Below are 25,427 nucleotides of genomic sequence, written 5' to 3' on the forward strand. Positions count from 1 at the left end.
TGATTGAACCGCATTTCTTTTTTTTTTCATCGCGTTACGTAAAAAGGTGATAACGTAGTGTTTTGAATTCAGCGTGAGCCGGATCAGTCACGACCGAGCGACACATTTTGCGTTAAATCGTTACATCGATTTATTTACTTTAGTCTCGCATGTGTTTGAGCTGAACTAATCGCTGTAATTTTATGATACTGATGAATAGTTATCCGATACCGCATCGTGAGTAATTTTAGAATAATTTCGCAAACGTCAGCATCAGTAATCAGAACGACGCAGGAGATCACATCTGAGAAGCACACATTGCTCTCTGCATTATGCACGGCGCATAAGCGGTCCTCCGTAACCGTCGGCGCCAAGCTTCAAATTAGGTAGGTCCGAGGGTTAACGCGTGGGCGAAGTACTAACGCGGGTGTGTGGCAGTGGGCGGCTACTACGACGAAGGCGCGCGGGCGGCCTACTGCGGCGAGTACGCGCACGCGCGCCGCACGCCGCATGCGCCGCACGCCTCGCACGCGCCGCATACGCCGCACCAAAACCATCCCTCGCCGCATGACCAGGTGCTGTCATGTGAGTACCCCACCTCCGGTACAGAACACCTGCAATATGAATCATACTATAAACCTGACACTTCCGACATACAGATACACTTATCAAAACTAAAAAAAAAATACAACTTTTTTAATGAGTACTAATTGTTGTAACTTTATTCAGACTACTTGAAATTGGTTATTCAGATAGTGTAAGGTAAGGTACGAGTAGGTAGAGGGGACTACGCTGCATCCACCCGATAGTAGTTACTGATCTACATATTTTCAATCGATCGATCGATTAAGTCTAAATCTATCGGGTTGGTGTGATAACACCCTGAAAATTAGTAAACGTTGACATAGAGAATGAGATATTGTATTAGTTATTTTTCTAACTTTCACTCTGCATGATACTTAATTTAATAATGCATTTTGCGCTTCAACCAACTTCGCTTCTACAGTAATGTAAACTTTCTTCATAGTTTATTTATTGGTTCTTTCAATTTGGATCAGTCTGTTACAGAACATGAATATTGCAATAACGTGGATAATTTGACCGGTAATGTGTATAAAACCGTTTAAAATTACGCCCGTAACGTGTTTATTTTCGGACAGTAAAATATTGCTTTCTATGTACCTTGTAAACAAGAAGCATAAAACGTTAAAAGCTTTACGTTGACAATGAATGTATTATGTGCCGTAGGCGCGGGCAACGGCGGCGGCGTGGTGGGCGCGGGCGGCGCGGGGGGTGCGGGCGGCGCGGGGGGCGCGGGCGGCACGTCCGAGTACGTGCGCAACGAGCTGCGCGCCGTCGTGGGCGCGCGCTCCGCCCGCCCCGACCTGCACGTCGCGCACCAGGACCTCGACCCTCTCATGACCTTCGATATGAATACGCCTAGTGGTGAGTCACCCCTAACTGTCCTCTGCTACCGTCAACACTCTCTTGTCGGCACGATGTATGTCTGCCGCATTATATTAACTCAGTCTCCCATTGCGCGAGCCATGCTGGCTCTGCATCTATATCTAAATCTTATTAACTGCGTTCACAACTGGGAACACGACGCGCGCCCGACGTGTGTTGAGCGATATATGCCAGACAGACATTGATTGGTCGACTGCCAAACTCGGCAGTGTTGTCGCCAGCTCTCAGATGTGGTAGCAGCGCGACGTAGTAGTAATTACTGTGCATTTTTCGGATGTGTATTAGGGGCGTGTGTACCTTAATTTAATTTACAGGAGTTGCAATTGGTCAATTTAGTTAATGTCACAAAGAGATCATTCACACACCATACTGTGCAAGTGTGTACGCGCCGATTTTCTTTATCAAATCTGCCTCCTAACTTCTTCTTACGATCTGAAACAGTGAACATTTGTCAACCTAAAGTTCTATCCGACCTTGCAGGCAAAATGTGTTAATGCGTATTATACTTGCTTAAGAGTTTAAAAATTGGTATTGTATTTTGAGCTTTATGTGTTATACGAAAAGCACACTTTAAGGTATCGATTTGCGAGAATTTAAGCGGTCTTGCGTCGACACGTGTTCGGCACAAATCTACTTTTAAAAGGATGACCGATGAACAAAGATTTATCGGTCCTAAATATGTTCATTTGGAGCTGACAAAACATGCCGTGGATGTTGATTTGTTAGGTTTCAATGACCTGTTTATTTATCTCCAAAAATATTATTACGTACGCAGTGCTTCATACAACTGACCTGATGTCTGGTTTCTGAATAATAAATATATAAATAAAATAAAAGTTTCAGACACTGGGCATTTTAAATGTGCTAATACTTTAATCGGAACGTGTATGCGACCCGTCGTAATCCATTTAGGATTTTCGTAAAAGAACTAACCTGTCGCCCATTGCATTCAAACACTATGTCGGGTCGAATACGGGCTCTGCTATGTTCACGATTGTTACATGTACACATGGATGAGTGTTGCATGAATTTTGACAAGGATATTTGCTGTATGTCACGTAAATATGTCATGATACAATCTCAGTGGTATTTAAGTGTCAATCAGGATGAAATTTATGTGTATCAGTGTGATAAAATAGCTGAATGTAATTATTTACCGTAACGGTACCACTTTGCACTAAATACATCTTTTAACGTTCGCTTGAAGGTTCCGTGTACAAGCTCTGATGCACCTGACATAACAGGCTATATAAACATACAAATTGTCAATATTTGGTATATCATCAAATTTGACTAATGTTGACATTCGCGCGCGTAATTCGTGTGAATCGGGAGTATTCACAGGCAATGTATGCGTGTGTACGTACGTAGGTGGCGGCAGTACAGTGGGGGGCCGAGCGGCCCCGGCGGCCGCTAACTCGTGGGAGTCGCAACAGAGCACCCCGGTAAGATTGGGAAACGATATGCGAGACCAAACCATCTAGTCACTCCCTCTGTATCGATTTTCATTATTTTTGTAGACTTAAATGAGTATAACGTATTGAGTCTGCTCTGCAGCGTGTGTTGTCGTGTCGATTCAATCATTTTGAACTTAGAAGCTGAATTAAAGAAATGTGCCAAATTTTTAATTTGAAAACTGAAAAGAATGGTTGCGTTATTATGTTGTTTAATCAATCGCGGTCAATGATTTCCTAAGTCCGTCGAAAGTCAGTAAACGTCACATTGGTACATTTCTGAAATTACTAAATTACGCTTTTGTGATGTGTTGTCCATAATTAGCCGAATATGTCTCTTGTTATAGTGACAAATCTTCTAATACTTGAGGTTTTTTTTCTTTAAAATTTCAAACCTGTTTTTAAATTTGCTTAAAGATCTTTGAATTAGGATTTATTGCTTTTTGTCGATCAAATGGGGCACGTGGCATGCGCAAAACTGAAAGTTTGGTGAGGGTTGTGTATCGTTGCAAGCCGACTGTAGGTATAATGTTTTGCAATAAATAGATAAGTGCTTCTTTGTTTGCTTTGAGATGTTCTTTTTCTATACCATTCGAGTCCTTAATTTAATGAGTTCAGTAGTGTAAGTTGTTAAAAGTGCATGATTAAATTACATAACTTTTAAATATCGTCATTATTACTAGATAGCCGAAGTATTTTTGAATTCCAACGCTTTCAATACTTAATATCGACAAACTAAAGTTTCTTTGTTGCAATTGGTATTTCTTTTGTATTATTTTAAACTTAATTTGTTAAATATCATGGGCATTAAATATATGACATGTCTATGAGGCTATTGTAGTGAAACCAGTATAAAGATAAAAGAGATCTGACGTCATAACTACGAAAGTTATTGCATACTGTTTTTGAATCAGTTAGATATTCCTGTCCTTTTGGAAATAATGCTTTTCCATACCTTTCTTTATTTTTTTTAATGTTATTTAGTAGATCAATTAGAATGTTGGATTCTAATTACTTATATAGAAGCTTTAATATAGGTAATGTAATGGCAGTCGGCACGTTTCACGTAAAATATGCAAAATATGTAATATGTATGTTTAAAAACGGACCTCTTTATTAGTATGACTAGGTCTTGCTCTTTATTAATAATTATTCAAATGGAAACTCCATTACGACGCGTGCTAGTTTCATTTTCTTACTAATATTAAACAGAAATCATTTGCGACACCAAACATTATCATGTGTACTCACAAACTCTTGTTTCTACGTCTGTCTCGATATTACTGTGTTTATGAAAACGTCAGTTGGACTTGGCATGTTACGTCCGAGATTTGACTTAATGTATTATGGTATTAAGCTGTATCAATTGATGGGCACAGAATACTACGGAGGCGGGCTCGGCGGAGGCGGCATCGGCGGCGGGCGGTGACTCGACGGCGCCGGGTGGGCGCGCGGGCGCGGCGGCGGCGGCGGCGGCGGCGGCTAAGGCCTCGCTGCTGCAGAAGCTATTGTCGCAGTGACCGCAGCGACCCGTCTATCGTACGCCCTCTCGCTCTGACACTCGCTGAACTTTGCATTTATTACTTTATCGACCCTCCGGGTGGACAATAATCGACGATACTTAAATTCCATCGTAACGAACGTCGTCGTTCCCTGTTACGGTCTACGTGGTACCTCTACGGCTGTAAACCTCGCGATTCGATTCGCGAGAATAATTATAGTTCACGTATTTATAAAGCATCTTATAACTATGTCGATATGTAGTTTAGTAGTGCTAGTTATATTGCGGAGTTGTAAAAATCGTTTTGTTGATGAAATATTTTGTCTTAAGTTCTTTGAGAACGTTGTTTAAGATTGATCTTTACATTTCTATTGGTATATTTTTGTTCGAACGAGATTTTTTTAAGTTCGAAACCAATTTCTAATGGTAGCTTCCCGTGTTATGGAAATATTTTGATTCGTGCACCTAATAAACCCATGATGTACAATAGAAATGTACTGTGCAATATGGAATAGATTTAAACATATTTTGACGTTGTAAACGTTACATAATATAGTATGAAAGTCAGATGTTACCTGTTATGACAAAGTAATTTGTATTATAGTATATTTAGAGACAACAGAATGAGTTTTAGGACTGGGAACACTTCATCACACCAAATTCTAGCACTCCATTTATAATAATATGTTTCAAAGAAGTCGAACCCCTGTTTACATGTTGGTATGGATACGTGACATGTGACATGTGACCCAACACAATTTCACTCCAACCGCATAAGACGCAACAAGCTCCATTAAGTAGCAATTACAAATATTTCTAAATCGATAGATATAATCTCACGTGGGTTTTATGTGGAGGGAGTTAAATTGTTGGAAGTATAAGTCATGAAAACGGGTTCTTCGCCGACTAGTGCTCAAGTGCTTCGTTTCCGGCGCACTAAACCTCGTGTTCAAAAACTCACTCTGTATTCATGAGACATCAAGTGAAAACAAAGAATAATAATTAGTAATGACGTGTAAATACTGTGTTGTTAAATTAATTATATGTAATTACGTTGCTTTAATGTAAATATTTTTATCATTCATTGTGTTTCATGTGCTGATATTTATGTAATTCACGGACATTGTTTTCTTTATCATTGCTTAATTTATAATTTGACAATTATTCTGACTTATAACTTTGATAATGATTTTTAATATATTGGTTGGTAGTCTTGTGCATATTTATTATAATAAGATTTTCTAAAATTACTGTTAGCCCCCGTTAAATGCAAGATCTAAAGTCTACATTTTTAAATATCGCGATAGTGTTATTTAACGACGGAGTCGAAGCGCTAGTAAATCCAAATCAAACAGACGATTGAGAAAGTATATTTCTGGATGGTATGCCACAATACTCTAAATAGATCGTGCTACACATCTAACATTAATCTAGCCTATGCGGTGTACAAGGTGTGAGAATGTGAACGACGTCAATGTTTCATGTCATCTACATAATAGATACTAAATTTATGCACAAAATTTTTAGAAGTGTTTAAGATAGGGAACGGTTTCTTGCTACCATACCAAGAAGTAAGTTAATTTTCAATTGTGAAAATAATATTTAAGGATCCATACCACGTAACGATAAAATGGAAAATAACGAAACGAACTATCTGAAGTAGTATCTTTAAAATGTAACATTTTGAATTTTAAGATATTGTAATTAAATATTGTACAGGCGTGTTTCACAAACTCGAGCACTCGGGACCATGCAACAGGTTTAAAGCGCTATCTCATAGACTCCCAGCTCGCTGCCCGAGCCTACGAGCCGCGTCCTCGCTCGAGCAGCGCGGTACTGGCGAGCTCACGTCTACAATCACGAGCAACATTAGCGAATGACAATAAATCAAACGAATAAAAATTAGAAATGTACTTAACTAGACTCGGGGTACCAATATATCAATCGCATTCAATTTTAACATTATTCTTTGCGGATTGACTTTCACGATGCAACACAGAAATAAGTAGTACGTACGTAGACTCACAGCGGAAACTGAATTGCGATGTTTTACGATATTACCTAACTAATGAGTAACGTACAAATAGTCTGTAGAAAATATCCCAACCGACACGAGTAAAATACGTATAGAATAAGAATATTTTTCTACCATTAAAAAGTACCATAGTTTGAAAATTTAGACTACTGACCAAATTTGTTTAAAAATGTACCTAATTACGTGTGTTGGGGAAACTGCACATCTACTAGGTTGACATTGCTCATCTCATCGCAATGCAGCAGCTTCACGGTACAAGCTAGTCTGTTACAACATGAACAACTGACACTTTGAGTGATTAATATTTTATTTCTTCATAAATGAATTAGATAAGATTTGATGTATGTAATAAACAAAAGAATATAGCAATATTTCTATTCATTCCATTTATTTTAAGGGGGAATGAAATGTCAGATAGAATATCACCAATCCAACAAAGTACAAGCAAGCGATGGCCTTTTAAAGTGACAACATTTAAAAATAATAGTTGAGGATAAGTCGAGATGATTTCGCATACATTTATGTACATATTGAAATAAGAACTTATTGGGATCGCTAGAAACAGTATAAAATGCCGTCACTTATTTACGTCATGAAGCAAATATTGTACAGTAAAGTTATATTTTTTGCAGATTTATGCTAACATAGTAAATACTCCATATGTCTCATAAATTACGCGAAGACACGTCCATACATCAGAGTCAACCAAGCAATTGATATTGAACCGCAAGCAATGTAAATAAATAGATGCAGGAAATACACGTATAACATAGGTGCCTGGAACAAAAATATAATAAAAATATTTTTTCTAAGCCGCAAATAAAAATGATAATTTTGATATTGATTAGAGACATAAATAAATTACTTCCTTGTATAAAATACAAGTTTAATTATATTGAGCCGCCTTAAGGAGACTAATCATCCCAATAGTTATCGCCTAATTTTCAGTTTAAAAATACAAAATGTAATTAATGTTCAGGGGGATTCAAAAACCTTCACAAGTAATTACCAAAAATACTAGCGCTACTTGTCGCCTTAAAGCATGATAATGTTTTTTCGTAGCCTTGAGCTTAGACTAGTATGATCTTGTATCAGTATGTTTATAAACGTCACTTAAATTATGATGGCTTGCATTTGATAATTGAAAACGTTTCAATGATTTTAACGTTAATAAAATAATAAAAGCTTGCAGAAAAATAAGGAGGTAGTCATAAAAAATTGGTCTGCCGAGTTAAAATATAATCGAGACGAAGCTAATAAGCGACGCTGTCTATTATTATTATTTTACTTAAGAGTATTTACAGCGATTGCTTTATCAATTATTGAATAAATGCAACGATTTCAAATATTATTGATACATTTTGTGATAATAAAACTAGCAGTTTTCAAATAAGACATTATAGTCTAAAACGACCTTACGCCAAATTCTCTAATACGTCAAATATTGAGACGGGTGTAAAAAGTTTTGCTTCTATGTAAAATTCGTTATTTTGCTTTAAAAATATAACTAATAGAATACTTCAAGATTTTGTTGAATTTAGAGCTATTTTGATAGCAATGGGTATATATTACATTTTTGCGCATAACTCACAGTCCCCAAATGTCATCGAAAACATATTCTTCTAACATAAATAATGTATTTTGGTAAACAAAGATTTTAATATTTAAATGGGCTTTAAGATAATGATGCTAACTATTACTCGTACGCAACTCGTGTAAGCAGTGTTAGAATGGTAATTGTCTTGATGTTTTGGGATGACTTCACTATTTCATCAAAGTGTACAAATCCTTCATGTCTACTTAAAAATTTGAAAGAAATTGTGGTACAGTTCTTCTAGTTTATGCTCCTTTATTTATTTTGTTTATCAAAATAATTCTATTCATGACCATTTTTTGGGTATACCTGTTTATCGTTTGTATTGTAATATGTTAATTGTTTTATGGACATATAAGATTACGTGTAAAGTATTTCACAAAAATGTCTAAATGTTTTAAATGAAAAATTGAACATTTCTCAATTTATCCTAGAGATATGCCTCTATTACCACAGAGTAAATCTATCTATCTGTCTATGCAATTAATAGGGTCCAAATTGTCCATCCAAATAATCAGAAAAACTTAATTCGGTTTGTAAGTCAATGACATCATAGAAAGAAAAAACGTTACCGCAAATAATTTACTCTGTGGCAAAGACCCATATTTAATCACTTAGCATATTGGAACCAGAAACATTGATGAGTACGGGAATCTTTGTTTCGTGGGGAAAACATAATTAGTTGCCTGGTTTTGACTACGTTTATGTAAAATGTTTATTTACCTTGTGAATTTTGTATAACTATTAATTATAAACAAACTAAAAAGTTTGCACACGCGTGATAGATATTTATAGATAAAAGGATGACAGTTGCTAACACAACGAGGTACGTTATCCCGTACAAGATTGATTTTATTTTTTGTATAAAATCTTGCCTCTTGTCTTGGCCTGTCGTCTGCGAACAATGGATAATTAGTTCCTTACACTGTGGATAAAGTCAAAGGTTTAATATACGTTAGTGTAAAAAGCTAATTATGTTTTTCTAAGAATACGCAAAGTGATTTCAAGGTGTTGGTTAGCCGTAGAAAGGATTATTGCGCACGCGTGCTTTCCTTGACTTGAAAGTACAGGAGTACCGATTATGTATGACTTTATTCGCTTCGACACCGTTTCGACATTACAACCAGTCCAGTCGGGCAATCGTCTTTTTTGCGGGTGACCGTTAAGTCTGTGTTATTTAGTTCTTCAGATGTTAGTCTAAGGCCTCTTGTGTTGCTGTGCATTTCTAAGCATTGTATGTATGTATTTTAATAATATTGTAAATAGCTAAAATATATTTTTACGACTAGCATACGCAACCAAAGTTGTTATAAAGTGATGGTTGATTAAATAATAAATTTAAATAAAATAGGTCGTTATGTTTATTTTTAGGAAATGATACAAATTAAACTGTACAGTTTGTAAATGGGTACATCCAATGTCTCGTTGAAGCCTTTTACACAACCGCCCTGATATTAGTAAAATCGAATTTATTATTTTTTGGTATAACGATTAAAGCTAAAAGGAATATAAATTATAAATAAATAAAAATAACAGAAATTAATAGTGTATGAGTGTGGCTTGAGCTCATTTTGTTCCTAGCGCCTACCTAGTTTGTTCCAGGTCATATTTTCTCTCAGACTTTGTCAATTAATAAAACGCCGCCGTGTGCGGTCTAAAAGATAAAAACATTCAAAATATAATTGTATTCCTTGAAGACAAAAGATCAGGCATTATGAGTACATTACATTAATTTAAGTTGTATTTTTTGTACATTTTAGATTCGAAATATATTAATATCTAAATGATTTTTTGTGTTTTTATTCCGTACTTAACACTAGTGCTAGCTGTCGTCTAATTTTTAATTTTTTAAATTCCAAAATCAACTCTGAATCCCTTAAAGAAAATCATGGTGTTGTATTATGTATAATAAATTTAAAATGAAAGCTATCACAGCTTTGTAGACTTCAAGTTTTTCTACTCCTGTACTTTTATTTGACAATTTAAGGTCCACGAACACAAATACAATGATATCAATGATATAAATAAGAAGTCCGGGAAAAACTGACTCTATGGCTAAAAAAAGCACACTTAGGCAAAATCTAGTATTACTATATATATATAATACTAGCTTTTGCCCGCGACTTCGTCCGCGTGGAATAGTAACTTTGGGAAGTATTTAATGTATTTAGGATACCTATTCTGCCAATAATAGCACATAGAAACTTCTACGGTTTACTGAAATAACCATTTCAATACATTGCTATGAATATAAATTTTTTTTTGTTCTTCCATCCATCCATGTTCTTTAGTAAAACATAATTATTTTGCGGGTAGGTAGCCACATTTTAGCAAAACGATGTGTATTCTACCCTGCCAACACAAAAGGACTCATTCTTCATAGTGAACTCTTGACACCTTACGTCCTTTATTGTAAGTGAGGAGGGTAGGATTATAATTAAGACGGCATTTTAGCTACACAGAGTTCCGATAAATATACTTATAGTAAATTTGTTTGGAATTCCGTAAGAACTTTCATCCCCATATTTTCAAGTAAATAGGTTGTAATCTGAAAAGCGCCAGAACAAATGTTTTTTAGGGTTCCGTTCCTCAAGAGGAAAAAATTGAACCCTTATAGGATCACTTTGCTGTCCGTCCGTCCGCTTGTCTGTCAAGACCCTTTATCTCGTAAACGCGAGGGGTATCTAGTTGAAATTAAATCCTAAACTCAGGTCAATAGTCCCGATAGCTGTGAAAAAATCAAACTTCTAAGTCAATGTACTTAATCAAAAGCTACAGTCACTGATGTATTAAACTGGCTAGTCATTAAAAAGGTGTTTTCATACAAATCGCCTTAACAGAAAAAGTTATAGCGCACTGCCGACTGTCCTAAAAACTTGGAATTTGGATAAAGGTAGCTCTTATATAGCACAATAAATAAGAAAAATCTGAAAATCATAATTTTTTTCATGATGACCTCACATTGCGTACATTTTTCTTATGAGCTTAATAGGCTCTGCTAACACTGCATCATCCCCTCTGCTAACATCCCCCCCGCAGGTAAAGTTTTCAAATGAGTCATTTTTTATAAACATTTTTTTTTGTCATTCATCAACATTGATCATCTTCACCACAATAACCATCATCATCACCAATCATCATAATCAGCACCACCATCACCATCAATCAGCTCCACAGTCTCCGCTCCGCTCAGCAGCGTCCGCTACGTTCTGCTCCACTGCCTCCGCTCCGCTACCTCCTCCCCACAGCCTCCACTCCCCCAGCCTCCACTCCGCCAGCCTCAGCTCCGCTCTACTTGACTGCCTCCGCTGCAGCCTGCATTGTCTCAGCTCCATCCGTTGCCACGCTGCCTCCGCTCCGTTGTCTCTACTCCGATCCACTGCCTCCGCTGTAGCCCGCATTGTCTCCGCTCCATCCGTTGCCTCCGCTCCACTCCGTTGCCACCCTGCCTCCGCCCCGATCCGATCCGAACAAATATCTATGTATCTCTTATCACGTGCCGAAATAGCAAGTTTAATAAAGATTCATCGATTGATCTTCGATAATGAAGACCTTCCATATAAACTTTCATCCCCGGTCGAATTTTCAAAAAAGCTCAACTAAATATCGACTTATTTCTTATTAAATGCCTAAATGCCAAGTTTCATGGTTTTATCTTCGACAGCGACGAACTTCCACCATATAAACTTTCATCCCCTATTTCAACCCCTAAAAGCCTCTTTTTCGCAATAAAAGATAGCCTATGTTCTTTCCCAAGGTCTATTCTATCTCTGTACCAAATTTCATCCAAATCGGTTCAGCGGTTTAGGCGTGAAAGCGTAACAGACAGACAGACAGACAGACAGACAGAGTTACTTTCGCATTTATAATATTAAAGTATGGAAGTATGGAAGTATGGATAGTATATATGGATTATAAATGCGAAAGCAACTCTGTCTGTCTGTCTGTCTGTTACGCTTTCACGCCTAAACCGCTGAACCGCTTTTGATGAAATTTGGTAAAGAGATAGAATAGACCTTGGGAAAGAACATAGGCTATCTTTTGTCGCGAAAAAGAGGCTTTAAGGGGTTGAAAGTTTATATGGTGGAAGTTCGTCGCTGTCGAAGATAAAACCATGAAACTTGGCATTTAGGCACTTAATAAGAAATAAGTCGATATTTGATTGAGCTTTTTTGAAAATTCGACCTGTGAGGGGATGAAATAGGGGATGAAAGTTTATATGGCAGGTCGTAATTATCGAAGATAAATCGATGAATCTTTATTAAACTTGCCATTTCGGCACGTGATAAGAGATACATAGATATTTGTTCGGATCTGATCGGGGCGGAGGCAGGGAGGCAACGGAGTGGAGCGGAGGCAACGGAGTGGAGCTGACGCTGCTGAGCGGACCGGAGGCTGGCGGAGCGGAGGCTAGGGGAGCGGAGGCTGGCGGACCGGAGGCTGGCGAAGCGGAGGTTGACGGAGCGGAGGCTGGCGGAGCGGAGGCTGTGGAGCGGAGGCTGTGGAGCTGATTGATGGTGATGGTGATGATAGTGGTACTGATTATGATGATTGTTGATGATGATGGTGATTGTGGTGATGATGATTGATGATGATGAATAACAAAAAAAATGTCTTAATTTGAAAACTTTACCTGCGAGGGGATGTTAGCAGAGGGAATGATGCAGTGTTAGCAGAGCCTTCTAAGCTCATAAGAAAAATGTACCTACGCAATGTGAGGTCATCATGAAAAAATTGTGATTTGCAGATTTTTCTTATTTATTGTGCTATAAGAGCTACCTTTATGCAAAATTCTAAGTTTCTAGGACAGCCGACAGTGCGCTATAACTTTTTCTCTTAAGGCGATTTGTATGAAAACACCTTTTTAATTAGGTACTGCTTTTGATTGCCTTGACTTAGAAGTTTGATTTTTTCACAGCTTTCGGGACCTGAGTTTAGGGTTTTAATTTCAACTCGATACCGACACTCCGCTAGATAAAGAGTCTTGACAGACAGACGGACGGACGGAAAGTGACCCTATAAGGGTTACATTTTTTCCTCTTGAGGAACGGAACCCTAAAAAACATTTGTTCCGGCACTTTTCAAATTACGACCTAATTACTTGAAAATATGGGGATGACAGTTCTTACGGAGCTCCAAACAAAAGTAGCTAAAATGCCGTCTTTATTATAATCCTACCCCAACTTACAATAAAGGACGTAAGGTGTCAAGAGTTCACTATGAAGAATTAGTCCTTTTGTGTTGGCAGGGTAGAATACACGTCGTTTTGCTTAAATGTGGCTGCTACCCGTAAAATATTTATGTTTTACTAAAGAACATGGATGGATGGAAGAACAAAAAAAAAACTTTATATTCATAGATTGAAATGGTTATTTTTTTCTATGTGCTATTATTGGCAGAATGGTATCCTAAATCCATACTTATATACTTATATATACTTATTACTTATTTACTTATATATATATACTTATATACTTATATACTTATACTTATATACTTATAATATTATAAATGCGAAAGTAACTCTGTCTGTCTGTCTGTCTGTCTGTCTGTTACGCTTTCACGCCTAAACCGCTGAACCGATTTTGATGAAATTTGGTACAGAGATAGAATAGACCTTGGGAAAGAACATAGGCTATCTTTTATCGCGAAAAAGAGGCTTTAAGGGGTTGATATAGGGGATGAAAGTTTATATGATGGAAGTTCGTCGCTGTCGAAGATAAAACCATGAAACTTGGCATTTAGGCATTTAATCCATACTATCCATACTAATATTATAAATGCGAAAGTAACTCTGTCTGTCTGTCTGTCTGTCTGTCTGTTACGCTTTCACGCCTAAACCGCTGAACCGATTTTGATGAAATTTGGTACAGAGATAGAATAGACCTTGCTGTGACCTTGGGAAAGAACACAGGCTATCTTTTATCGCGAAAAAGGGGCTTTAAGGGGTTGAAATAGGGGATGAAAGTTTATATGGTGGAAGTTCGTCGCTGTCGAAGATAAAACCATGAAACTTGGCATTTAGGCATTTAATAAGAAATAAGTCGATATTTGGTTGAGCTTTTTTGAAAATTCGACCTGTGAGGGGATGAAAGTTTATATGGAAGATCGTCATTCATCATCATCATCATCAGCCTATGTTCGTCCACTGCTGGACATAGGCCTCTCCCATGGCACGCCACTGAGCACGATCCTCGGCTATTCTCATCCAGCTCTTGCCAGCCGCCCTGCGAAGATCATCGCTCCACCGAGTCTCCTCAGACTCCTACGCTACGTTTGTCGATCCGTGGTCTCCACTCAAGATCGTCATTGTCGAAGATAAATCGTTGGTTCTTTATGAAACTTGGCATTCGGGCACGTGATAAGAGATACATAGATATTTGTTCGGATCGGATCGGGGCGGAGGCAGGGTGGCAACGGAGTGGAGCGGAGGCAACGGATGGAGCGGAGACAATGCGGGCTACAGCGGAGGCAGTGAATTAGAGCGGAGGCAGTGGATCGGAGTGGAGACAACGGAGCGGAGGCAGCGTGGCAACGGAGTGGAGCGGAGGCAACGGATGGAGCTGAGACAATGCAGGCTGCAGCGGAGGCAGTCAAGTAGAGCGGAGCTGAGGCTGGCGGAGCGGAGGCTGGCGGAGCGGAGGTCGGCGGAGCGGAGGCTGTGGAGCAGAACGTAGCGGACGGTGCTGAGCGGAGCGGAGACGGATGGTGATGATAGTGGTGGTGATTATGATGATTGTTGATGATGATCGATGATGATGAATGACAAAAAAAAATGTTTATAAAAAATGTCTCATTTGAAAACTGTACCTGCGGGGGGGATGTTAGCAGAGGGGATGATGCAGTGTTAGCAGAGCCTATTAAGCTCGAAAAATGTATGCAATGTGAGGTCATCATGAAAAAATTATGATTTTCAGATTTTTCTTATTTATTGTGCTATAAGAGCTACCTTTATGCAAAATTCCAAGTTTCTAGGACAGCCGGCAGTGCGCTATAACTTTTTCTGTTAAGGCGATTTGTATGAAACCACCTTTTTAATGACTGTAGCCAGTTTAATACATCAGTAACTGTAGCTTTTGATTGCATTGACTTAGAAGTTTGATTTTTTCCAGCTATCGGGACTATTGACCTGAGTTTTGGATTTAATTTCAACTAGATAGCTATACCCCGCGCGTTTACGAGATAAAGGGACAGACAAGCGGACGGACAGCAAAGTGATCTTATAAGGGTTCAATTTTTTCCTCTTGAGGAACGGAACCCTAAAAAACATTTGTTTTGGCGCTTTTCAAATTACAACCTATTTACTTGAAAATATGGGGATGAAAGTTCTTACGGAATTCCAAACAAATTTACTATAAGTATATTTATCGGAACTCTGTGTAGCTAAAATGCCGTCTTAATTATAATCCTACCCTCCTCACTTACAATAAAGGACGTAAGGTGTCAAGAGTTCACTATGAAGAATGAGTCCTTTTGTGTTGGCAGGGTAGAATACACATCGTTTTGCTAAAATGTGGCTACCTACCCGCAAAATAATTATGTTTTACTAAAGAACATGGATGGATGGAAGAACAAAAAAAAATTTTATTCATAGCAATGTATTGAAATGGTTATTTTCAGTAAACCGTAGAAGTTTCTATGTGCTATTATTGGCAGAATAGGTAGCCTAAATACATTAAATACTTCCCAAAGTTACTATTCCACGCGGACGAAGTCGCGGGCAAAAGCTAGTAAATTATAAATAAGTTACTATTCCACGCGGACGAAGTCGCGGGCAAAAGCTAGTGTTAAAATAAATGGAGACATAAGTACCTTCCTACTTATGTAGAACTAAAACTTTAACGCTTGCTCTCAGAACAGTAATCTCAGGTTGTAGTTGGTACATACTTACCTCATCAAACGCCATTGATGAAAATGATTCATTAGCGCGAGCCCAATACAGTACGCACCTTTGTGATATAGGTAGGTACTAGGTACTAACCTATTAGCTATGGCTATAACGTGGAGGCAGACCATACCACATCCGAGCTGTTCATTTAATTACGAGCTGCAGTGGGGTTGGTAGCGATGGCGGGACGATGGAGCCGGACTGGGAACCGTTTGAATATTATTATACGACTATGTTTACACTAAATAATATTTTCTACTTGGAAGATAGGCTCCTTACAGCTATAGTCTGCTTCATTATAGCAAGTGCAGTGTTGATAGTTCATTATAGCGGTAAAAGGTATGCGGAAGCTATGAAATGGTTTTGGCGTCGACGTTCTTCAAAGAAGGAGGAGGTGAGTAGCAAATTTTTTTCGTCGAATTGTTTTGTTTTGTAATATAATGCTAAATAATTTACTGAACGGCCTAGTGATGCCATAGTAACGCAGTCGCAAACCGACTTCAAATTAAAAAAGATCTCGATTCGGATAAATCATATTTTTTTAAAGATTTTTTTTATTTTTATTAAAATCGCTTTCAGCAATTATAATTTTATTTGCATATTTGAACACACACACACACACACACACACACACACACACACACACACACACACACAAACATCACGCCTGTATTCCCAAATGGGATAGGCAGAGCACACGAAACGTTACCGCTTCGGAGCCACTTTTAGCAATTTTAGGTCTGCATAATTATTATTATTATAATTGAAGTGTGTTAAAAATTCCGTTTTTAGAAAAATTATTTAGCTATTTAGGTACCTACTTAAGTAGGTATAGTTATTACTTTTGAATTGAATCGTTAAATGAATAGAATTATTGGTGTTCCTTTTTGGCAATTAAGTACTTTTATTTATTTTTCTTGCTAAGCTGCGCGGACCATTAAATCGAATCAAATAAAAACGCATCAAAATTTACTGAAGTAACTAGGTTCTATGTAAGTTTTCGGTATCGTACCTATAGCTACGAGTATCAACACCAAACATATTTATTGGATCCGTGTTTAGGTACTTAGTAATTTATTAAATATCTAAGTAGTAAAGTAAGTAATAGTAGATTGTTCAACAAGGGACTTAAACAAGCCATAATGACATGAGATGTTTAGCCACCCGAGCAGAGCGAGGCTGGCTATAGTTCGAGTGGCATTATGGTTGTTTAGTCTCGTGTTAAACACTCTACTTTTCACATTGAAAGCGAGAAAAAAAAACAATGTTCTGTTAAAAAATACAATATTACTTTTTAAAAACATATACGCGCGACTAATAGACAGGCCATCTGTTCAAACTTTAAATAGCAAATAAAATTTGTTGCGCGGTTTTTTCTGTTCTTTTATTTGTTTATGAAGTTATGCTCTGAAAGCTTGAGCAGTTTCAAAATTGAAAACTATTTTCAAACTAAGTGACTGTGTTTCACGAAATTAAATCGTGTCTTTAGGGTTCCGGAGCCAAAATGGCAAAAACGGAACCCTTATAGTTTCGCCTATTATCTTTTAACTTTTAGGGGTTTGCTAAGATGATTTTTCGATTCAGTGATTTGTTTGCGAAATATTCAACTAATTTTCATTGAAATTGAGCGTCCCCCCACTCTAAAATCTAAACCGGTGGGTGGAAAAATTTGAAAAAATTCAGGATGGTAGTAAGTATATCAAACTTTCAAGGAAAACTATAACGGCTATGTTTTCTTGAGAATTATTAGTACTTTGAGTAAATAGCAGCCTAAGGTGTAAAATATACCTAAACTTGGAAGATTCCGTATAAAATACGAAATCATTAGAAAAATATTACTTAATTTTTTCGTAACGGCTACGGAACCCTATTTTGGGCGTGTCCGACACGCTCTTGGCCAGTTTTTTTAAAATATTTTTGGACAGTTGCCATTTTGATGTTATTTCCACGCCCTAAAAATCCTCCATTCACAAACACCGTGTTGGCTGTTTAGGGGTTTCCAACGTACCTAAATAAAAAAAAAAACTGTAATCCTAGAGAATAAAAAGGAGCTTTAGTCCCAATATGCAGAGACTAAAGTAACATTATAAGAGCATGAGAAGTGAAAAGTAAATATCTATACGGCCATAATTATGTAATTACACTGAACTTATTTTCAGTGGCGCAAAGTTGAATATTTTTTTTGACGTTTTGGTAACTTACATGTACGAGTTCGCAAACTTCTGAACAAATATTTGCTCCAAAATATCTGAACACGCTCCTACGCCGTTAACAATAGGGTCGTGTTCACATATTTTTGATCATTTTTTTTTCTCAGAAGTTTAAGAACTCTACTGTACATAAATACATATATTTAAATTTTGATATTTTCCTAAAATCTGACCTAATTTATTTAAGCACCTTTGCTAAAATAATTTAGGTAAGATTTAAGAAGGTATTAAAATTTAAATAAATTATTGCTCCAAATAATGGGCATAGAATTTATTTTTGGAGCAATAACAAGATATTATAAGTACACCTACGTATGGCTAATCTAGTTAATGTAGGACCTACATTATTTTATTGGACAATTATTATTATAGGTGCTTGCCGCCAAAAAGTAAAGTATTATGAGGTTATGAAAGTGTTATTGTTGTCTTGTCGCTGCTGTATGAACGGGGGCGACAAGATAATCCAAAGCATATGTTTAAGAAGGTTCTTACTCTTGACTCTCTTTATATCCACTCTTATAAGATTATTATTGTTACACAGATCCTATGGTAAATGTAGCTCTTCAATTTTTTGCTTACCTCTTAGATATAAACTGTGAACTCCCTGATTGATCTAATGAACGAATTCAGCGTCGATAAGGTAAATTAATTGACGAGGTCGGTCAGAATTACACGTAAATTGGCCTAAATTTGTCGGTTGAGTAGGGAGCTATGTACTAGGCTAATATAAGCACCCGCTCGACTAACTAAGTAGGTATGATTCAATGAAATAATGTTCATACGCGAATAGAACCCCCTGTGACTATGGAACCCTATTTTGGGCGTGTCCTACACGCTCTTGGCCAGTTTTTTTAATGACTAGATACATAGCATAGTGGTCACAGTCAGAGAACGAAACAACAAAGCTGCTTAAGGTACCAGTCGTTAACAGATTCCATTGAATTTTGAAAACCTTCCGTCTTCCTTTTTTACCCTACTATGGCAAAGCCAAAGGAAGAGTAATGATTTTAGCAGTCAATGTATGTTTGTATTTACGTTTGTTCCACCGTAGCATCAAGACTACTCGCCCGATTTTGTGAATCGATTCGTTATTTCTGTAAAAATATCGCCAAAATACATATAATTTGAAATAACCTTTAAAGGCACCCTTAACTGCTAGGGTATTACCCAAAATCAATCTTCGCTCAGCATATTATTGAGTTCAAACATGCTGCGTATCAGGAGTTTTGTCATTAATACTTGAAACTTAAACAGTGAGAATAACAAAGTTGTGTCCTGCGCTATTTAATGCGTGTAACAGGTAGCGTGTAGGTATAGCGATTTCTATGTATACCTTAGTAACGTAGCAAATCGTAGCGCTATAACGTAACAACGGGTGCGCGCTCAAAATCCGAGCCGGGGGGTGGCGCGATCGGGAATGTTTTGGCCAAGTACCGAGTCCCAATATTCCCGCCTAGTCCCGACGCAGCTAGCCCGCCGCACGCACGCGTGCGTGTCCTTCCAATCCTGTTGCACGCGTAATAATTATCACTCATTTAAGCCGTAATTAGTACAAAAAAAATGATTCCGTGTAATCAGAATAAATAAAACCAATGTTGTGTGTGAATTTTAAAGTTTTTTTATAAAAAAAAATATCAGATCAGGATGTTTTAAGCGAAATTAGGAATGACGGTTTAGAGAGGTCAGCAACGTAATTGACGTGTGTTTAATTGGTCATGCCCTGGAACTGTCCGTGGTCCCAGGACCGGCGGCGGCCGCTGCCGGTCAGCCTGCCTTTGCACTTGTTACAGGTTTGTTACAATTCTAAAGTGAAAATAAATAATATTTTCACTTCTCATGCTCTTAAAATGTTACTTTAGTCTCTGCATATCGGGACTAAAGCTCTTTTTTATTTTCCAAGGATTAAAGTTTTTTTTTTAAATTACGTTGGAAACCCCTAACACGGTGTCTGTGAATGGAGGATTTTTAGGCGTGGAAATAACCTCAAAATGACAACTGTTCAAAAATATAAAAAAAAGCAAGATTTAATTTAGTGAAACAATTTATGATAATCTATTCAATTTAATTAAGGATTAATTCGTTTTATTATGCATAGTCCAATTAGTTTTAATATAGTTTTCAATTTTGAAACTGTTGGCTAAATATGCAAGCATTTAAAGCGTCACTTGATCACTTCATAAACAATAAAAGAAAAGAAAAACTGCGCAACAAATCTTTTTTGCTATTTGAATTTTGAACAGATGGCCTGTCCATTAGTCGAGCGTACGTTTTAAAAAAGTAATAACATTGTAATTTTGAACAAAATGTTGTTTTTTTTCCTCGCATTCAAAGTGAAAAGTAGTGTTTAACGTGAGACTAAACAACCATAATTCCACTCGAACTATAGAAACATCTCGTGCCATTATGGCTTGTTTTAGTCCCTTGTTGAACAATCTACTATTGTAATAAATTCAATTTCTATTGTTATGTTCTATTAGTACAAAAATATTTTTATTGATAGAGCAATTAAGATAACTAGCTCTACATAAGGAACCTTACCACGATGTTCATTTGGACAAGAATTAGCTTGCGGAAGGCGAGTACATACATCCATACTTATATTTATAAATGCGAAAGTGTTTGTGTTTGTATGTTTGTCCATCTTTCACGGCGAAACGGAGCGACGGGTCGACGTGATTTTTGGCATAGAGATAATTTATGGGCTAGAGAGTGACATAAGCTACTTTTTATACCGGCAAAAATGCACAGTTCCCGAGGGAACAGCGCGCGATAACCGAATTCACGCGGGCGAAGCCGCGGGCAAAAGCTAGTGCTTAAAAATATTTTAGGTAGTTTAGGTACCTAGGTAAATAAATAAGTGTTAAATATCTACCCTAATACGAAATACACTTAAATACCTGTTCGCAATGATACCTAGTCTAGAGCAGGTAAATTTTACGTAAGTATAATTTCTAAATCCCAAAATTTTGTAACTGGGCTAATTTAGGCTTTTTATTAATAATTTCCAGTAAGTATACTAATTAAATACCTACTTACTTATGCTTAGACCATAAGTTTACCCGTATTATTATTTACCCTATACCTATGTTGTACTTAGAAAATGTTGGTAAGCAGACTGATAAAAACTGTTGTGTTAAGGATGGAGCTATAGTGCATTTGGTAATGAAACAAATGCCTGCGTAAACTACACCACTATCGAATGTATGATTATTATAGTTAGATATTGAACTAATTAAAATCCACTTTTTATAAAACTTATGATAAAAAAGTTGTGTGTTAAAATGTTTACTTAGTCAAACACTAATGCTTGTTACGCCTGATGGACCGATTGGAATCGAAAGCGGCGGGATCTCTGCTCTGAGGGCCGAGATAAAGCGCGTAGCCGACCAGACATAATCCTCCAGATTTGTTTAATGGATTTAAAGTGCTGTATGCATGTTAATGTCATATCCATAAAAAGCTATATCGTACGAAACAGAGCGCACGAACGCGTAACATACTCGTAACGTTACCACGTAGATAAGACATTACATTTTGAAAACGTTGCGACATAAACTGTTAAAGTGTCGTGCTCGTGTTATAAAAACTCACATTTTATTCTCAAAGTTGACAAAAGATCTTTATTTATGAGGGTTCGGCGCGTGACGGAAGTATCGAAATGGCTTTTGCCAATTACGGTCTTACCTGTAGTTTCCGCTGTGACCACCGGGCGTCCTATATCAGAAAAAATCATAATAAGAAACAGCTTCGATTCAGATGACGAGATGAAAGGCTTCTCTGAATAATCGGAGACTGCGTGCTTATTGAATTGCCGTGGAATTCCAGGAACATAAGCTTGTTAGCGGGCTACTTGATTTAAGTCCTAAATTAATTCACTGTTATTTATAGGCTAACTACGTTGCTATCCTAAGTAACCAGGTAAAGTTAGTGATATATGGTATCAGCCTGCAGTTTTGTCCGTGCGGTTCAGTCCAAAGTCGCCCGTGGTCCCGGCCGGCCGTACGGAGCCGGCACCAACCGCCGCCGAACAACTAACACCAACAGAACCCGCATTCAACTATCTAATAAAATGATAACACCTAAAATGACTACAGCATGGAAGACAAAATAATGTTGTAATTTGTAATTATCTGTAATCTTGATGCTTGTCCAAAAATGTAGTTCTTAGGTTATGATATGATAAAAGTGCGACAAAAGTTTTGAGAAATGCCGTGGAATTGCTTGTGGGGATATGAGCCTCCTGCACCGACCTGCAGAGTTACGGGACCACTGCATCTAGTTAAGGTAAATAATTACCTATAGGAAATATTAGATGTACAGTCACCAGCATTAATATCTGCCACAGCGGAACGTGCAGCTCTAGAAATAGAGTCGTATCAGGTATTTATGCAGGCTTGTTGTGTTAGATATTGGTGTTGGTGACTTTACTTATTCAAATATTTGTTTATATGGGTAAGTAGATGTTTTTAAGGAAAGGAATTTTTATAAAATTGCATTGGATGAAAAGTTTGTTCGTAGTCTAAAGCAGATATAATAATCTATCAAAATTGGTACAAAAAAAATCATGAAAAAATAATTTTCTACCAGTCTGAAGTCGGTGTCTCAGCACGAGCCAGCAGGAGTGATTGAAGCCCAATATACGCGTATAGTATGCAGGTGAGGTAGACGACTATAGGTCCACTCCTGCTGGCTCGTGCTGAGGCACCGACTTCAGACTGGTAGAAAATTATTTTCATTGTTTTTTGTAGTCGGTTCAATTTTTTGTTATATTTTTTTTATGTAGAAGTTTTAGATCAAAACCTACAATCTTCAATACCTACTGAAGTTCATGGCATCCAATCACCATAGTCTTGTGATTTCAGTTGCGTAGCTACAATTTGTAATCATTATCATGCGGATGGGAATCCAAAGGTGATGTATATTTTACGTGATCTAGCCTAGTGTTCCCTAGATTCCCACGCGAGGGTGAGCCCTAATGAGCACAATGGGATATAATTGGTACAGTGGAGCCGCGCGACCACCGCCGTCGATCCACGTTGACGTTGGTCTCAGTACTACAATGCTTACAATGAAACCTTTGTAGAACTCTTTTTGTAAGCTTTACTTTTCTTTTATCTACGTTGTTTCATTTTCTTATTCTTGACATGTCAATGCGTTAAGTATGCTGTAATGTATCATATTTTTCCAGTTAGGCAGATACACCTATTTTGTTCTTTTGAAAGAACCTATTCTATCAACCAACCTTGGTTGGTTCAACAGTTATGTGATTAAAATTCATGTATAAATTAGCGCGAATACAATAGTTAATATTTGAAGGTAAATAACTGCTTGTTGGTACGTAAGTAGGTATATTAAAAAAATAATTAAACACGACTCCTATCAGTGCCGTTTGCTTATCATGAGCCGGTAATTAAAACGTAATAAAATTAGTTTATTGTAGTTTCTTACGTTAAAGATAAGACAGCAAACACTTACTGAACTAGAAGCTAAGCTAATAAGTAATTATCGGTAATGGATACTTGCCAGTTAATTCAGAAAATTAAATGGACCCAGCTGTTGGAACACTGTTAAATAGTTATAAAAGCTTAATGATTTCAGCAGGTCGCAGTAAATTATTACTTATAAAAAAATTGCTAACTTTAAATTGCGTTAGGGATGCAATGAAAGACTCATAGCTGAAGCCTAATGTCAGATAAATGTGTGTTGCACTCATTTTGAGCAGCGCTAATGTCTTGCACGCCCTTGGTAAGCAATAGGAGTTAACGGTAGAATGCTAATGTGGCGAGGTTTGTTTGGTCCGGTGTTGCCAGAATTTCTGGCCCAGAATATTAAAAATCCGCAGATTGATATTGGAAATTTGTATCTGATCAAAATAATTTATTTAATTCATTAGTTAGATGTAAATATATAACTGGGCGGATAATGTATGAGAAACAAATATTGCATGTGTGCTGCTACTATTATATCGTCCCTATAATAAAAAAAATGTACTTAAACCAAGTGCTTAGTTTAATTTTCGGTCATTACGCGCAAAGTTTAGATGAAATGAAAGGAGATAGAATAGATCGAGCGAGGGATCTTAACTTTAGTGTAAGTTGCACCAAGTTACTTTTATAACGATAATCAAACCGATGTCTAACCAACCGTCAAATTATAGTACGGTCAAGGACTATAATTAATGAGCCACCATGGAACCTTATCATACGAAAAGCCATTTTAATTTTCCTTGTTAATTAATGCGATGTCACTTTGACCTTTACTGTGAAATGGTTCCATGGTGGCTCATAAAGTAAACCAGTGATCGTACCTATATTTTGGCCCAAATCACCCTATGACTGCTAAGTAAACATTTTAGAAATGTATATTTCTATCATAACATTTTATAACTACCTAACCTACCTAATATCAAAGAAACCATTTATAGCTTCTATACAACCAAGAGAACCTAACGTAACGGATCCTTTTTACTATTACTTAAAACATTATCGAAAATACAATCTGAAACATAGATGCACAGAAAAACCAGAAAAATAGACCAGCGCGTAGTGCGGTATAGCACGTGGCACGGAAAATGACCGTAAAAGTAAAAAAATTTGGAGTTGAAATAAAAAAAATACAAAAAGACTCCAAAAACCAATCTTTATTACAACATTATATTCCGAATCTTTAGGGTGTAAAAATGTTCATAGTTTCATAGTCTCCTCAAAAAATCAAATAGAGATCTATGGATTTTGCCTTAAACCTGGCAACGATGGCGCCGCTGAGGTTGTCGCATGCGCCGCTTCCCAGCGTTGCGCAAGAACAAGTGCGGCGCGCCCACGGCGCGGGCGCCGCCTCTGCGGCAGCAAGTTCATTGTCACCTAGCTGAACTTAACGTGCCTACTGACCTGCCTACTCTTTAGATGAGCATTTTCTTTCTACAGCGGCACTCACTTTACTAACAGAAGATTTATTTTGTCTTCTTTCTTTGGTAGGTACTTTAGTTAACGAGCAATATTTATGTTATAGATGTATGTAGATATCTTCCTACCCAAGTTGCGGTGGCCGTTAGGGTGGAACGATGGTCGTATTTTGAAAGTGAGGTTACGAGGAGAGGATGATCACTGTCATAGAAGTTGCCAGTTTTCATTTTATGTGGTTATGAACAATATATAGAGGTGACAGCAAGATCTCATCAATTTGGTATTAGATTGTCAAACACTAGAATATTTATCTTGTACTTTCTACTCAAGTGGCCGTGTTCGTATGTACAGTCAGCATCAAAAGCAGCGCATCACTTTTTTACTCTGTCGCATTGAC

General features: G+C 37.3%; 2 protein-coding genes across 10 annotated transcripts in view; both read left to right on the forward strand.

Moving 5' to 3' along the window:
• The window catches only part of tai (basic helix-loop-helix family member taiman), an 87,600-nt gene extending 77,783 nt beyond the window's left edge, over positions 1-9,817 (forward strand). For 5 of the 6 annotated variants that reach the window (XM_074085683.1, XM_074085681.1, XM_074085680.1 and 2 more), the window contains 4 exons: positions 418-564; positions 1,228-1,425; positions 2,818-2,891; positions 4,280-9,817. In XM_074085683.1, coding sequence (XP_073941784.1) covers positions 418-564; positions 1,228-1,425; positions 2,818-2,891; positions 4,280-4,420 — 560 coding nt within the window. In that variant the 3' untranslated portion in view covers positions 4,421-9,817. The remainder of the gene's footprint in view (positions 1-417; positions 565-1,227; positions 1,426-2,817; positions 2,892-4,279) is intronic. The other variant, XM_074085682.1, reaches the window with a different exon arrangement.
• Positions 9,818-16,071: 6,254 nt separating this feature from the next.
• The window catches only part of by (focal adhesion protein tensin), a 120,990-nt gene continuing 111,634 nt past the window's right edge, over positions 16,072-25,427 (forward strand). For 2 of the 4 annotated variants that reach the window (XM_074085690.1, XM_074085691.1), the window contains exon 1: positions 16,072-16,312. In XM_074085690.1, the coding sequence (XP_073941791.1) occupies positions 16,109-16,312 (204 nt within the window). In that variant the 5' untranslated portion in view covers positions 16,072-16,108. Of the gene's footprint in view, positions 16,313-19,602; positions 19,919-22,103; positions 22,413-25,427 lie in introns of those variants that run through there. The other 2 variants (XM_074085693.1, XM_074085692.1) reach the window with 2 other exon arrangements.

The sequence above is a fragment of the Choristoneura fumiferana genome, chromosome 3 (genome assembly GCF_025370935.1).
Source record: "Choristoneura fumiferana chromosome 3, NRCan_CFum_1, whole genome shotgun sequence".
NCBI lineage: Eukaryota > Metazoa > Arthropoda > Insecta > Lepidoptera > Tortricidae > Choristoneura > Choristoneura fumiferana.